We start from the raw sequence: 14,499 nt of genomic DNA on the forward strand, positions 1-14,499 counted from the left end.
CGTTAATCAGGACTAAATTGAAAAAAAATTAACATATAAAGACTCAATTGAAAAGAAAAAAAATATAGGGACCTAATTAAAAATTCGGTAAAACTATAGAAACCTGCAAAATAATTAAACCTTGTTACTACAAATAAGATAAATTTATAACTATCTCATTTTTAGTACTCAAATAATTAAGAAATAAAAAATATAATTTTTTTAAATACGTTTATATCTGTAAATGTTAAATTTTTTATTTTATTTAAACAAAAAAACTTTTGTATTTTTTTTAATTAAGGACCCATGATGGTTATAGAAAAAGGATGATGAACAATTTTCTTAATGAAGATGGAGAGTAAAATAGGATCGACGATACTCCATTGCCATATATATGCTATATTGCAACCTATTTTATTTGATAATTTTATTTATATAAACACCTACTCCAATGAAAATAACAAAAAAAAATTCTCATGTAGATATTAATCTAGCCACACTTTAAAGTATGACTGATAGAAGAAAGTAAGCCATTAAATAAATTAAAAGGATTAAGAAAAGAAATATCTATATTATCAAAATTAATAAATGAAAAATTAATGCTTTTATAACTAATGTCATTTCTAATAAGACTGAATTTCTTAAATTAATATAAAATGAATTTTTCACAAAATCTACAATTAATTTTATTTAAGAAATTCAAATTCCAAAAAAAGCTTATATATATCGTGAAATCCAAAAAATTATCATTTCGATAAAGATTTTTAATATTTCCACCATACTTTTGACCCTCAATTAAATTCTATAATAGATATCCTCGAAAAAAAATTTAACTACACAAATAATTATCAAAATAATAAAGAAAAAATATAAGATAATTCTAGTCTAATAAATGAAATAGAACAACTATTTAAGAAATACTGTTTAGAAAATATTTTCAAGAAAAAAAATCAACAAAATATAATTGATATGTCAAAACTAAAAGTAAAACCACCATTAAGATTATGAACATTAATAAAAGATAAGAAGAAATAATTATTTTGTTAAACAACTAAAAATGATTCAAAAAGATGAAAAGTTTGAACATAATTTTAAAAAATAAAGAATGAATCTATGTGGAATATTTTAAAAATGATAAAAAATACTAAAATTTAGAGCGATTAAGAACCCAACTCCTTTATTAATAAAAAAATTAATTGAAATAATACCAAGAAACTTTTTTTTAACAAATTCATATCTTCCAATGAGAGAATCTAGAATTAGAACTCATTTGAATCAATCTAAAATAGATAAATATAATAATGAATATTCTAAAATAAAAGAATGAACAAAAAGGTTAAAAAATTAACTGAAATGCTTAACGAAAAACCATGAAAAATAGGAGAATAATGTATATAGTAGTAAAAGAAACTAAAGAAATTTAATCATATCTTCAAATAACTTAGGAAGAACTTTATTTAAGAAAAATAATCATAATGATAATTAACAAAAAAGAAATTTATCTAATTGATTGTCTAGACGCTCTTTTATTAATAAATCAGATGATGTTTGATAATGGTATTCGAGAGTAGGATTTGCCTAAATAGATTCAGAAAGTCATAAACTAAAACTAGAGAATACTATTGTTTTAATTTAAAGATATGCAAATAATGCAGCAGACTGTATGGCTAAAGCAATTATTTTTTACGAAGAATCTTATTTAGAGTGATTTTAGTTGCGGAGTGATTTATAATATTGTAATTGTTTAGATATGTTTCTAGCCAATTAATTTAATTTTTTTTATATTTTTTTTCTTTTTATGTTTAGTTAACGGTATATATAACTACTACCATTAAGTTTTACTTGATAAATTGATAGAAAGATATAAGATGTCTATTGTTTATTATGTGGAAAATCAAATTAGTTTATTTTTGGAGACTAATTAATTCGAAGTTAAAATTTTCAAAGACTTAATTATTATTTTACTCTTAAAATTAGTTCTTCCAATATTTAGTCTTAATTCAATTAAATTTTATATTATTTTTAATTATTTTATTAATATAATTATACGAATAGCAAAATTTTATTCATTCTTTATTAAAAAATATTATATCTTTAAGATAATACTAATTTCATTCCATCAATCAGTTTTAATATAAATTTTAATTTTAAATTATTTCACTTTTTAGAAATATTAACAATAACACTCTAAAAACATTTCATTAGCCACATACTAGTAAATACTATTAGATTAAATTACTTCTAGTGGTATGACATCAATAAAATCATAGTGATGAAAGTTAAACTTGTCCTACCATTTTTTTTAAATTATACATGAATCTAAGTATGAATATTTTCTCCTACTAATATCACCACATTTCCCTTCAAAATTTCATTGTTTTTCTTTACAGACAAGATAGCCAGATATTTGGCATTTGTTTAGACACATAATGTCCCTTGTTGGAGTGGCAAAATACCATGTATGGAAGAAGGTAGAGTTGCATGCAAATCCACACGTACTCTTATCTTCTTTTTCTTCAACGATAACTGAATATTGAAAAACAAAAATCTGGCGGTAAAGTGACAAATAAAAACAGAAAAAGAACTATCGGTGATTTTTGCTTTAATATATTGATGATTTTTAAGTGTATATTTATTTGATAATTAAAAATAAAAAATCTTTTCAAATAACTTCTTGATGCAAATTATTTTAATTTTTATACTTTATGATTATTATTTAGGAATTTCATAAATATAAATGCACAATGATTTACAATGAATAGGAAGATAATTAAAAAAATATAATTTTTAATGTTTAATAGTTTAAATAAATTATAAATACACACCAAAAAATTAAATTATAATAACTAATATTTTTTCGTTTTTATATATTCTTAAAGAAGATACTTATACAATTAAGTATTTTAATATTTATTTGTGCCTATTATAATACATTTTGAAGTTTAGGCCCTATTAAATTAATCTTTTATTTACTACATGTCTATAATAAAAACAAATGTAAAATTAAGGACAATTTAGGAAAATAAAACATTTGGCTTTTAAAATTACGAAAATGTAACTTTTTGCAGTTTGATTACAAAAATGTAATTTTTTACAAATTTATGTAAATCATGAAAAAATTCCAAAGATTTAAAATACACGTAAACCGTTGAAAGAATTTTATGATTTACGTTGATGAAGCATTTAGAAAGAAACTGTGGTAGAAATTCTTTGTTTCTATGAGAATACAAAATATGCATACAATTAAGTATTTTAATATTTATTTGTGCCTATTATAATACATTTTGAAGTTTAGGCCCTATTAAATTAATCTTTTATTTATTACATGTGTATATTAAAAACAAATGTAAAATTAAGGGCAATTTAGGAAAATAAAACATTTGGCTTTTAAAATTACGAAAATGTAACTTTTTGCAGTTTGATTACAAAAATGTAATTTTTTACAAATTTATGTAAATCATGAAAAAGTCCCACAAATTTAAAATACACGTAAACCGTTGAAAGGATTTTATGGTTTACGTTGATGAAGTATTTGGAAAGAAACTGTGGTAGAAATTCTTCGTTTCTATGAGAATACAAAATATGCATAAACTGCGGAAGGGATCCAACGTGAATGAATGGTGTGATAGTAGCGTGTCATTTTTATTTCAGTAATTTTTCCTTTTATTTGTTTTATGCTTAAAAAACTGAAAAGATTCTAAAATAATAGTGCAAAATAGAGAGTACATTTGAACTTTGTTAAAAGAAAAAATTGAATATACTCTATGGTTGTTGACATGGCCAGACCTTCGAAATGCTTATCTAGTGATGTTGTAGGCTTGCAACTTTTCTTGAGGCTTATTTTTTTCTTTTATTTTAAATTTATCCTTTTCAAGTCACCAAAAAAAATTATTAACAAATATATGGAATTATATATCATTCAAATAATAAAATTTAAAATTTTAATATTTAAATTATATTTATTTAAATTTTAAATTTTTGAGAGTAAAATATATTAGTATTAAAAAAAATTTGAGAGTATTATTTAAATAAACATATATAAATATACGTATTAAAAATTTAAAATATTATTTAAATATATGTACTAAAAATTTGAATGAGTTATTTAAATTAAAAAATTTAAATTTAAATAGAATATAATTCTATTTAATTTAAATTATATTAGATTAAATCAGAATAGTTTGAATAATAAATTTAAATTAGCACGTTATAAATTGATTATTTGTATAAAATTAAATTAAATTAAAAAGTATAAATCAAATCAATATTATCCAAATTATTTAAAATTATATTATTTTTATAATTTGAATAAATTCAAAATGTACTACAAAATATAATCTTATTTCGTTCACAATATAAATGATAGATGTAAATATATCCTACTCACTTTAGGCTGGTATATATAGTGAAACTCGTGTATAAATCGTTGGATCTTTTCCACGGTTTATGTGGTTTACGTGTATTTCAAATTTATAGGACTCCTTTCATAGTTTACATAAATTTATAAAAAATTATATTTTCGTATCTAAATTGTAAAAGTTGTATTTCTATAATTTTAAAAGCCAAATATTTTATTTTTGTAAATTCCTAAAATTAATTAAGATATAGTAAAAATTTTATTATTTGACATGTTGACCAAGAATTACTGTATGTTTATAGAATATATAATTTTGTTTTGAATCTATTTTTCTTTGGTTGTTTTATAAAAAAGATTTATATATACATTTAATTATATTTAAATATATATATAATCTTAAAAAATCATTATTTTAAAAAACAAAAATAATTATATTGACTATTTAAACTTTTTACGATATTAACACATTAAAATTAGAATTTAATTTTGATATACTAATTCCATATAAATAGTTTTACATATGTATTTAATTAGGTAATACTACATCAGTAAAAATAACTATCTTTTATATTGATCACATAAATAATAATCCAATAAATATAATTATACAATTGTATATTTTATATTTATCAGTATATCAAAATTAAATTCTTAAAATTAAACTCTTTTATTTTTAACCAAAATAAATTATAATTCAGCCTGAGATGATGATAAGAATTAAAAAGTCAAATGTCTTTCCTATCTTGTTATCAAAGATTACTCTGGCTTATAACTTTATAGTTAAGAACAGATTGTGATTTTTATTTCAGTTAAAAATCAAGTTGTCATAAAAGAAAGGGTGCTGAATTGAGGGTTGATGCCACAATAAATAAATAATCCAAAATTGAAATACGAGGGTAGTTCTCTTTGTGACGGTGGTAGGTGGAGTGTTGCGAGATCGAGGGCTTTCGTCTGTTTACTAATATTCTCTCTCTTTTCGTGTGTCTCTGATTCTCTTTCAGTTCTTCGAAAAAACAAAATTTTCATTGCGCACAGGTTTGATTTTTCATCTTTTTTTTTTTTTTTCCCGTCCTTTTGCTTCGCGGCACAAAACGGTGCGTTTGATCGAGGCTGAAGCTTTGCAGTTTCCGGGTAATGCTTTTTCCTTCGAATTTTCCTCGTTGATTTGCAGGTTCTCCGATTTCGTCGATTTTGGAGTTCGCAGATCTTGCGACTTCGGCAACTCGAGATTGTGCTTGTTTTTTGGAGCAGTGAATTCTTGAGTCTTTTGGATCTCGAGTTAAAGCTCCGTTACGGAGGTTAGGATTTTTTGTTAGAAGGCGAAATTAGGGATTGTATAGTGGGAATAGGGAATTGAGTTTTTGGTTGGCAAGGATTAGGGTTTTTGGAGGAGATGGCTTCGAATCCTCCATTTCAGTTGGAGGATCAGACGGATGAGGATTTCTTCGATAAGCTGGTTGAGGACGATGATGTCCACGTGGCACCTGTTAAGCCCATGGCTCAAGATGTAAGCAGTGATTCCGATGATGCCGCCAAAATGTTTGCAAATCTGGGAATCGGTGATGCCGATGCCAGCGTCGCTTCTGAGAATTCAGGTGTTGGCAAGAGTGGGATTGAGCTGAATAGAGAAGATGATGGCAATAAATCCAATGTTGGAACCGTTGCAGGTGATTATGAAAAGGGAGGTTTTATGGCGTCCTTGAATGAAGGGACTGTAGATCCAGGAATACATGGAACCGGATCCGATGTTTTGAAGGATTCAAATGCCAGCAAGAGCAATGGAACTGCCGGTCCAGAGATTAAGCAAGTCGGTTGGAATGCTTTTAATATGGATTCTAGTGGAGGCGAAGGCTTTTCCGACTTTTTCAGTGAATTTGGGGATCAGTCTAGCGGGGATTTTGGTGCGAAAGTGTATGGTGGTTCTAATGGTGAAGTGAAACATGATGAGGTGAAACATGATAATGGAATCCAAAGTGATGGATTTAACAGTTCGGTTACCTATGCCCAATACCAAGAGGGTCAAGCTTATGATGCATCTCTTGGAAATAGCACAAGTGGTCAAGATCTCGGTAGCAGCCAGGACTGGGAGAGTCTTTATCCTGGATGGAAGTATGACTACAATACTGGGCAATGGTATCAAGTAGATGACAATGCAACAGCTGCAACTCAGGGAAGCACTGATGGCAATGCAGCAGTGGCAGCAGGTTGGCCTGCTGCTTCTGATGCTGCAGCAGAGATCTCCTATGAGCAACAACCTTCTCAGTCAATTGCAGGAACATTAGCCCAATCTGGTACAACTGAAAGTGTATCTAACTGGAATCAGGTTTCGCAAGGGAACAATGGGTATCCAGAACATATGTATTTCGATCCTCAATATCCCGGTTGGTATTATGACACAATTGCCCAAGAATGGCGCTCATTAGATACTTACAATTCATCAGTTCAATCCACGGCTCAGGGACTAGAAAATGGTCATGCTTCTACTGGTTCTTTTTTGCATACGGATAATAATTTGTATACAGAATTCGGCCAAGCTGGTAGTTATGGCTCACAGGATGTTAGTGGTCAAGCTGTGGATGGCAGATGGAGTGGTTCGTATGGTGTTAACCATCAGCAAGGCTGGAACACTTACACGACTGAAACTGTTAATAGAAGTGGGGATCATGCATCTTCTGTTGGAAACAAGCAATTGGATCATTCTTATGGATCAAGTATTTCTGTAAAAGATCAACAGAGTACTTCTAGTTCATTTGGATCAGTTCCTATGTATAATAAAGTGAACCACAATCATCATCAATCTAATGGTAGTGTTGGAGTGCAAAGCTTTGCTCCTAGTGCAGATCATACTCAACATTTAAATTATTCAAATACAAAGTATGATGAGCACCAAAGTTTCTCAAATGATTACGCTGAAAGTCAGAAATCCTTTAGTTACTCCCAGCAATCATTTCAGAGCGGGAATCAGTATTCTTACGCTCCTCATGCTGGAAGATCATCAGCTGGACGTCCTCCCCATGCCTTGGTGACCTTTGGATTTGGTGGAAAACTTGTTGTAATGAAGGATTCTAGTCTCATGAGCTCATCCTTTGGTAGCCAGGTTAATTCTTAATTTGCTCTAAAGTGTTTTGATCTATGCTTACATAGTTAAATCTTAATTTAGTTTCTACAATGATTAACTCTATCATTGGCTTTCTCTGAAGGATGCTGCTGTTCAAGGTTCAGTTTCTGTGTTGAACGTGATGGAAGTTGTCAGGGGAAGCATGGGTTCTTCCAGTGATTATTTTCATGCACTGACCCAGCAATCTTTCCCAGGACCTTTGGTTGGTGGTAGTGTAGGAAGTAAAGATTTGTACAAATGGATAGATGAGCAGATTGCAAACTGTGGATCACCTGATATGGATTATAAGAAAGGTGAAAGGTTGAGACTCCTTCTCTCCTTGCTTAAAATAGCCTGCCAACATTATGGGAAATTACGTTCTCCATTTGGCACAGATACCATACTGAAAGTAAGTTAAATCTATATGCTTGTGAATTATTTATCATTTCCTTGTTTTTTGCCGTTGTTCATTTAATTTTCCATACCTTTAACAATGAAGTTCTGTTGAGAGATGTTATGTGCATTGAAGCAACTGCAAAAGTATTAGTTTCTGCTGTTATATGCATAATTGCATATGTTGCACACCTAGTTCTCTACCTTCTATATTTGCTACCCTTCATGTTGCTGTAGTATTGATGCAGATGGAATCTACCTTTTCTTTTTCCTGCATGTTTCAGTCAACTCTTTTTGAACGCTTTATTAAATTATAATTGATCTCCAACGTGGCTTCTATTCCCTATTCTCTTTCCATGGTTTAACAATTATGGAAAGCTGATTTCTCATTCATAGTGCTGTGTGTTAACAAGGAAAGAATTTGGGTAGACGTGGACAGTGGTATCCACTCTAGCTTAGCAAGAGGAGGACAGCTTTTATGGCTTTTAAGGGGTGCTAATATAAGGTTTCAAACGTTCTAATAATAATAATAATAAGTTAATAACAAGGCCTCAAATGCATATAGGCAGACTGAAGGAATTCAGTTGGTGATTAATTTGGCTGCTGTAACTGTCTGGATTATCTGTACCCAACGCCCTGAAATATTTTTGGTTGATTTCGATTAGTTATGAATTATGATTAACTTTATTACTTATCATGTTCCTTTAGTTTAAATTCAGAGTCATTAATGTTGTAATGCTGTTCATCTCATGAAAAACCAGGATTGGTAACTTTTGGAATTAAATGCAGGAAAATGATACTCCTGAATCAGCAGTTGCAAAACTCTTTGCATCAGTCAAGATGACTAGTAAGGATTTCACTCAGTATGGCATCCTGAGCCATTGCCTGCAAAACTTGCCTCCAGAAGAAAGAATGCGGGTGTGTATTAATTCCTGACTATGCTCCCATCCTCTAGGGTTTGTTGAATTTGCACGCATTAATTATTTTGATTTTGATCTAGGCTATGGCTTCTGAGGTACAAAATCTTCTTGTCTCGGGCAAAAAGAAGGAGGCTTTGCAATGTGCACAAGAAGGTCAATTGTGGGGCCCTGCACTTGTACTTGCTTCACAACTTGGTGAACAGGTCAGCTGCAAGTTTTAACTAATTGTATACTGGACAACTATTGATCCTGAATTGCTGAGCTAGACAGTCCCTTATGTCTTCTACAATCCTTTTTCATAATGCCGTTGTTGGGGGAATGAATTTGGTAAATATTTGCACTGCAGTTCTATGTTGATACAGTTAAGCAAATGGCCCTTCGACAACTGGTTGCAGGGTCACCTCTGCGCACATTATGCCTTCTAATTGCTGGACAACCTGCTGAAGTTTTCTCTGCTGACAGCTCAACTGGAGGGAATCCCAGTGCCTTTAATATGCCTGAGCAGTCTGCACAGGTGATATCAATAGGATAATACCATAATACACGGATTGACTTGTGTAATTTTAGATTTTTTCTTACTTTACGGTTTCAGTAGTTGCAAAGTTTATTGGTTTTTGATTGATTGGGAAAGTTAAAGTCTTGTTTTTCAGTTAGGATCTAATGCCATGCTTGATGATTGGGAAGAGAATCTGTCTGTAATAACTGCAAACAGAACCAAAGATGATGAACTAGTAATTATTCATTTAGGTGATAGCTTGTGGAAGGAGAGAAGTGAGGTATACTTTTTCTCAATCTATGTTTTTTTTATTATTGATTTTTTGTTCTTTTAAAAATAATTTCAGTATCTTTTCTTATTTGATATTTGTACTTTAGATCACCGCTGCACACATATGCTATTTAGTTGCTGAAGCAAACTTTGAGTCATACTCAGACAGTGCAAGGCTCTGTCTATTAGGAGCAGATCACTGGAAATTTCCTCGAACTTATGCTAGTCCAGAAGCTATCCAGGTTCGTTGAAATCTCGTGAGCTCTTAAGTTAGCTTTTGCACAAAATTGGTTGTTCTATTGCTTGTACATGTTTTGAATGTACTTTGGGGATCTTTAAACTTACATCTTTGGTATTCTCCAATCCTAGGTTAATCAGAAAAATACTGTAACATTTTTAAAACCTTGTGATCTCTCTGTGACAGAATTGTGCTACCTTGACATCTATCTGTAAAATAATATTATCCTCAATATGATTCACTTTTTGTAAGTTGTGTTTCTGTACCTGCTCAAAACTTCTCTATTGGTTACGTGAACAGAGAACTGAATTATACGAATATTCGAAGGTGATTGGAAACTCCCAGTTTATTTTGGTTCCATTCCAGCCATATAAGCTTATATATGCCTATATGCTTGCTGAAGTGGGAAAGATTTCAGACTCGTTGAAGTAAGTTCATATTTTGTGATCTATGATTCTAGCTTTTGTGTTCCCAAACTAATAATCATTATTCTCTGACATCAGGTACTGTCAAGCAGCATTGAAATCCTTAAAAATTGGCAGGACACCGGAAGTAGAAACATGGAAACAATTGGTATTGTCTCTTGAGGAGAGGATTAGAACCCACCAACAGGTACTTCCTTACCATGATTGAGCCTTCAGTGTTTTGATAGTCTTGGCAATGTTCATCTCCTTTAACAATATCTATTCAGGGTGGATATGCTGCAAATTTGGCTCCTGCAAAGTTAGTGGGCAAATTGCTCAACTTTTTTGATAGTACTGCTCATAAAGTTGTTGGTGGATTGCCCCCGCCTGCTCCATCATCATCACAAGGAACTGTACATGGAAATGAACAGCATCATCACTCTGTGGCACACACGCAGAGAGTAGCCAGTAGCCAATCAACGATGGCCATGTCATCCTTAGTTCCATCTGTTTCTATGGAACCCATAACCGAGTGGACAACTGACAATAATAAAATGACAATGCCCAATAGAAGTGTTTCGGAGCCAGACTTTGGTAGAAGCCCCAGACAGGTGTGTGATTAATATGAAAGGTGTATTTTGGACATTTTCTGCTTCTGCTTTTCATGTGTTTGGTTGAGTTCTAGTATTGTATTTTAACTTCAAAAATAAAAGAATGAAGTTGTTCTCTTTCATCATAGGAAACTTCACCTGATGCACAAGTACGAGAGGCAGTATCAGGGGGAACTTCACGCTTCTCCCGTTTTGGTTTTGGCTCACAACTTTTGCAAAAGACGGTGGGGTTAGTCTTGAGGCCTCGCACTGGCAAACAGGTATTATTAGTTGTTCAATATTCCATGCTTTATTTTCTTTTTCTATTCACAGTGATTGCCAATTTGAAGGGCTTTATTCTGCTCTATGAAGGCTAAATTGGGTGAAAAGAACAAATTCTACTATGACGAAAAACTGAAGAGATGGGTAGAGGAAGGTGCGGAACCTCCTGCTGAAGAAACTGCACTTCCGCCGCCACCAACAAATGCTGTTTTCCAAAATGGTTCAACTGAATACAACTTGAAATCTGCATTACAAACAGAAGGATCACCTTCCAATGGTGGCTCTGATTTGAGAACTTCAAGTTCTCCTGGGATGCCACCAATGCCACCTAGCACAAACCAATTCTCTGCACGTGGCCGCATGGGTGTTCGGTCAAGGTAATATAATTTTTAATCTTCAATGATCATGTTGCTATTGGAAGCAGAGTTCAACTTTGCTATATGCAATAATAGTCTGTTATCAATGTAAATTTGTCCTCCTGTTGTTGGTTTATCTACTAATTAAGAAACTGGAAGATGGAGATCTTTCAGAACCGTAAGAATCGTAGCCATAAAAATATAAATAAGTATCAAGGGTGGTTTTTGTTCTAGTTTGTAGACTAACTATAATGTACACATTAGAAATATCAAATATGAAAAGTAATGAAATTAGGAAGAGCACATGTGAATCCACTCCTGGCTGCTTGTTGGTTTAAGTGGTGCACCACTTGTTTCCCTTTATATAGTGGCTGAGGATCGAGTCTTGGGAATGAAAAAAAAAAAGGCGCAAGGAAATGTTTCTTACAGTGGATTGACTGGCTCAAACCAAGTTCGACACATGGTATTTGTAATTTAAACAGGAAAAAGATAAAATAGTATAAAAATAGAAAATTTAAAGGAAGATCATATGAGTGCTGCCTCTTGTTTGCAGCTCGATTACTTTCCTGAAACAAGGGGAAGAGTTTATTATCGAGAGTCATTCTCTGTCATTTAATGCATTTGAATGCATAGAATTGATATAGCTTATATGGATTATCCAGGTATGTTGATACCTTCAACCAAGGTGGTGGAAGCTCTGCAAACTTATTTCAATCGCCACCTGTTGCATCTGTCAAACCTGCTCTTGGAGCCAATGCAAAGTTTTTCATTCCGTCTCCTGCACCATCATCAAATGACCAGACAATGATGGGTATAACAGAAAGCAATCAAGAAGATACCTCGAGTAATGAAAATCCGTCTACATCTTCAGGGAATGATTGGTCCCCCCAACCCCTCAGTCCCAAGCCACCATTGCCCAAACAAAAGTTTCCAAGTATGGGTCACATCTCAAACCAGGTAACAATGACAAATAGTGGCAACCCTGGTTCCCTTCAACGGCGAGCTTCATGGGATAGTAGTGTTAGCACTTCATTTAGCCCGTTGAGGAAGGGTGAAATTAGGCCTCTAGGGGAAGCTTTGGGACTGCCACCATCAGTGTATATGCCTAATCAGTTTTCTTCGATGAGCGCACCTCCTACAAGGAGTGGCAGTGGCAGTTTTAGTGATCTTCATGAGGTTGAACTTTGAGCAGATAATTCAGCTGTAAATATCAAATTTTATTTATGGTCATTATCATAGTTGGTTGGGATCTGAGACACAAGAATGGTGGTACAAGATCTTTTCCCCTGCCCCATTGTTCTATATAATATACATCATAGGTGTTATTTTACTTTAAATGCCAAGGTCACAGGTGGCTTTAGGTGGTGGTGGTGGTGGCCTTCTAGTAAGGGATAGGCCCACTTACTTTGGCGAGCAGTAACCAATTTGAAGAGCCTCCTCCAACTCGGTTCTTTTCATGTCCATAAACAGTTGAACTCTGAAACAGCAGCCATCTCCAACCTCGCATCTTCGTTGACCCTACTCTCCCCCACCAACGGGCAGCATGGCGGTGCCGATCACCACTGCAATCCATGCTGCCACAACTCTTGTTGTACAACAATGCTACACTGCTATGAATGACAGCCGCCCGTGGCAACCTCGGTCTGCAACCCCATCTCCTGCCTTCAAAATGCCCAAATTTGATCCCTTCGCTACTGGCTCATCATCCTGCATGCTTGAGAAACACTGCCTCTTTCTCTTTGATTGTTTGGATTATTTTATTTTATTTTTTGACAACGGTCTCTAAACAGATATAGAAATGTGTAGGAATTTAAACTTGTTTGGATAAGAAAACAAATATAGAAACGAGACAAGCAAACAATTTTGTTTGTGTCTTTATTTCCATGGCCTTAGTATTTCTATATTTCTGAACTTTGATATTATCAAACAATTTTGGTTCACGCGTACAAGCCTAGGTTCCTGCTTTGCATAGTTGTGTAGACTGTAGAGGAAGAGTTGATTTCGATCTTGATGACTACCAGCTACGTCTTCAAATAGATGTAAAGAGATCGGTTCCAATTGTATGAAAATACTAGTTGAATGTCCGCACGGGAAGCCAACTAAGAATTCTAATATAACAATTATTATATATATTAGTTTTAACACAATAAACTTAGACCACAACCAAGCTTTCAAATTGTTTATAAATATATAGATGCAACAAACAAAAGAAATAACAAAAACCACCAAATATTTAAGTACAATGCTTTTAATAAAAAAGGGGGATTTGGTGAACTTATACTAAGGGGTTGAGTGAGTTTTTAAGAAAAGATTTTTTTTGAATTATTTTTTTAAAGATCTTATGTAAAAGTAAAAATAATTTTATGTTTGGATATCTCATATAAAAAGATCTTTTTATCCATAAATTATATTTGGGTATAACAATATAAAAGTACTTTTTTGTTTGTTTATTACATGACAAATATCTTTTTTTTTTTGTTTTTAAGGAAAATAGATCTTTTAAAAGAAGATATAAATTATAGCTTCTCAAAAAAGATGTTTTTTTTTTTTAAATTTTTTTAGTGCTTTTAGTTTTACTAATAGAAATTTGTCAAACACGCTAAAAAATAAAAAAAGATCTCGAGTAAACTACAATTTCTAATCATAAAAGTTGAAAACGTTGACATATTTACCCATAGAAGACGAAAATGACTATTTGTACTCATAAAAAATGACTTTTGCAAGCAAAATTATCTAAACCCTAAAAAATTAAATAAAATTCCTAGACTACCCTTCTCTCCACCACTACCACCATCATCTCTTCCCCCTCTCCCTCTCTCTCAATGTTTTCAAATACTCCAATTCCAAACTCTATCACCACTCTCCTCCCCAACTATCACCATCACTGCTGCCATTACCATCACCACCGCCACCATCACCACCCTTCCTCCTCCCTCTACCTTTTCGACTCCAATCTCATCTGCAGTCTCTGCTTTCCCCCTTCAACCTCTTCTTTTGTCTCACCACGCCAACCATAGAAGCAATAACTTGAAAATAAGAAAGATCAAAGCAAATTCTAATTACAGTCACATTCGTAATTCAATGCACAATCGACTGCCAATGATGCTGGCGCCACTA

General features: G+C 32.3%; 1 protein-coding gene across 1 annotated transcript; it reads left to right on the plus strand.

The window, feature by feature from the left end:
• The first annotated feature begins 5,223 nt into the window (after positions 1–5,223).
• Positions 5,224–13,285, plus strand: LOC130937331 (protein transport protein SEC16A homolog). Its single transcript, XM_057867074.1, has 14 exons — positions 5,224–5,371; positions 5,508–7,433; positions 7,537–7,842; positions 8,616–8,744; positions 8,827–8,949; positions 9,093–9,260; positions 9,397–9,522; positions 9,620–9,754; positions 10,051–10,178; positions 10,254–10,362; positions 10,442–10,765; positions 10,894–11,025; positions 11,117–11,403; positions 12,045–13,285. The coding sequence occupies exons 2-14, from the start codon at positions 5,730–5,732 to the stop codon at positions 12,568–12,570; spliced, it is 4,197 nt and encodes a 1,398-aa protein (XP_057723057.1). The 5' UTR covers positions 5,224–5,371; positions 5,508–5,729; the 3' UTR covers positions 12,571–13,285.
• Positions 13,286–14,499: the final 1,214 nt, after the last annotated feature.

Source organism: Arachis stenosperma, chromosome 1 (assembly GCF_014773155.1).
Source record: "Arachis stenosperma cultivar V10309 chromosome 1, arast.V10309.gnm1.PFL2, whole genome shotgun sequence".
Taxonomy (NCBI): Eukaryota; Viridiplantae; Streptophyta; class Magnoliopsida; order Fabales; family Fabaceae; genus Arachis; species Arachis stenosperma.

What these genes read in the sequence shown, in the direction of transcription:
- LOC130937331 (XM_057867074.1), top strand. Translation starts at nt 5,730, where the DNA reads ATGGCTTCGAATCCTCCATTTCAGTTGGAGGATCAGACGGATGAGGAT. An exon ending in CTCCAGAAGAAAGAATGCGG is followed by an intron (nt 8,745 to 8,826) that starts GTGTGTATTAAT and finishes ATTTTGATCTAG; the next exon opens with GCTATGGCTTCTGAGGTACA. An exon ending in GGCCTCGCACTGGCAAACAG is followed by an intron (nt 11,026 to 11,116) that starts GTATTATTAGTT and finishes TGCTCTATGAAG; the next exon opens with GCTAAATTGGGTGAAAAGAA.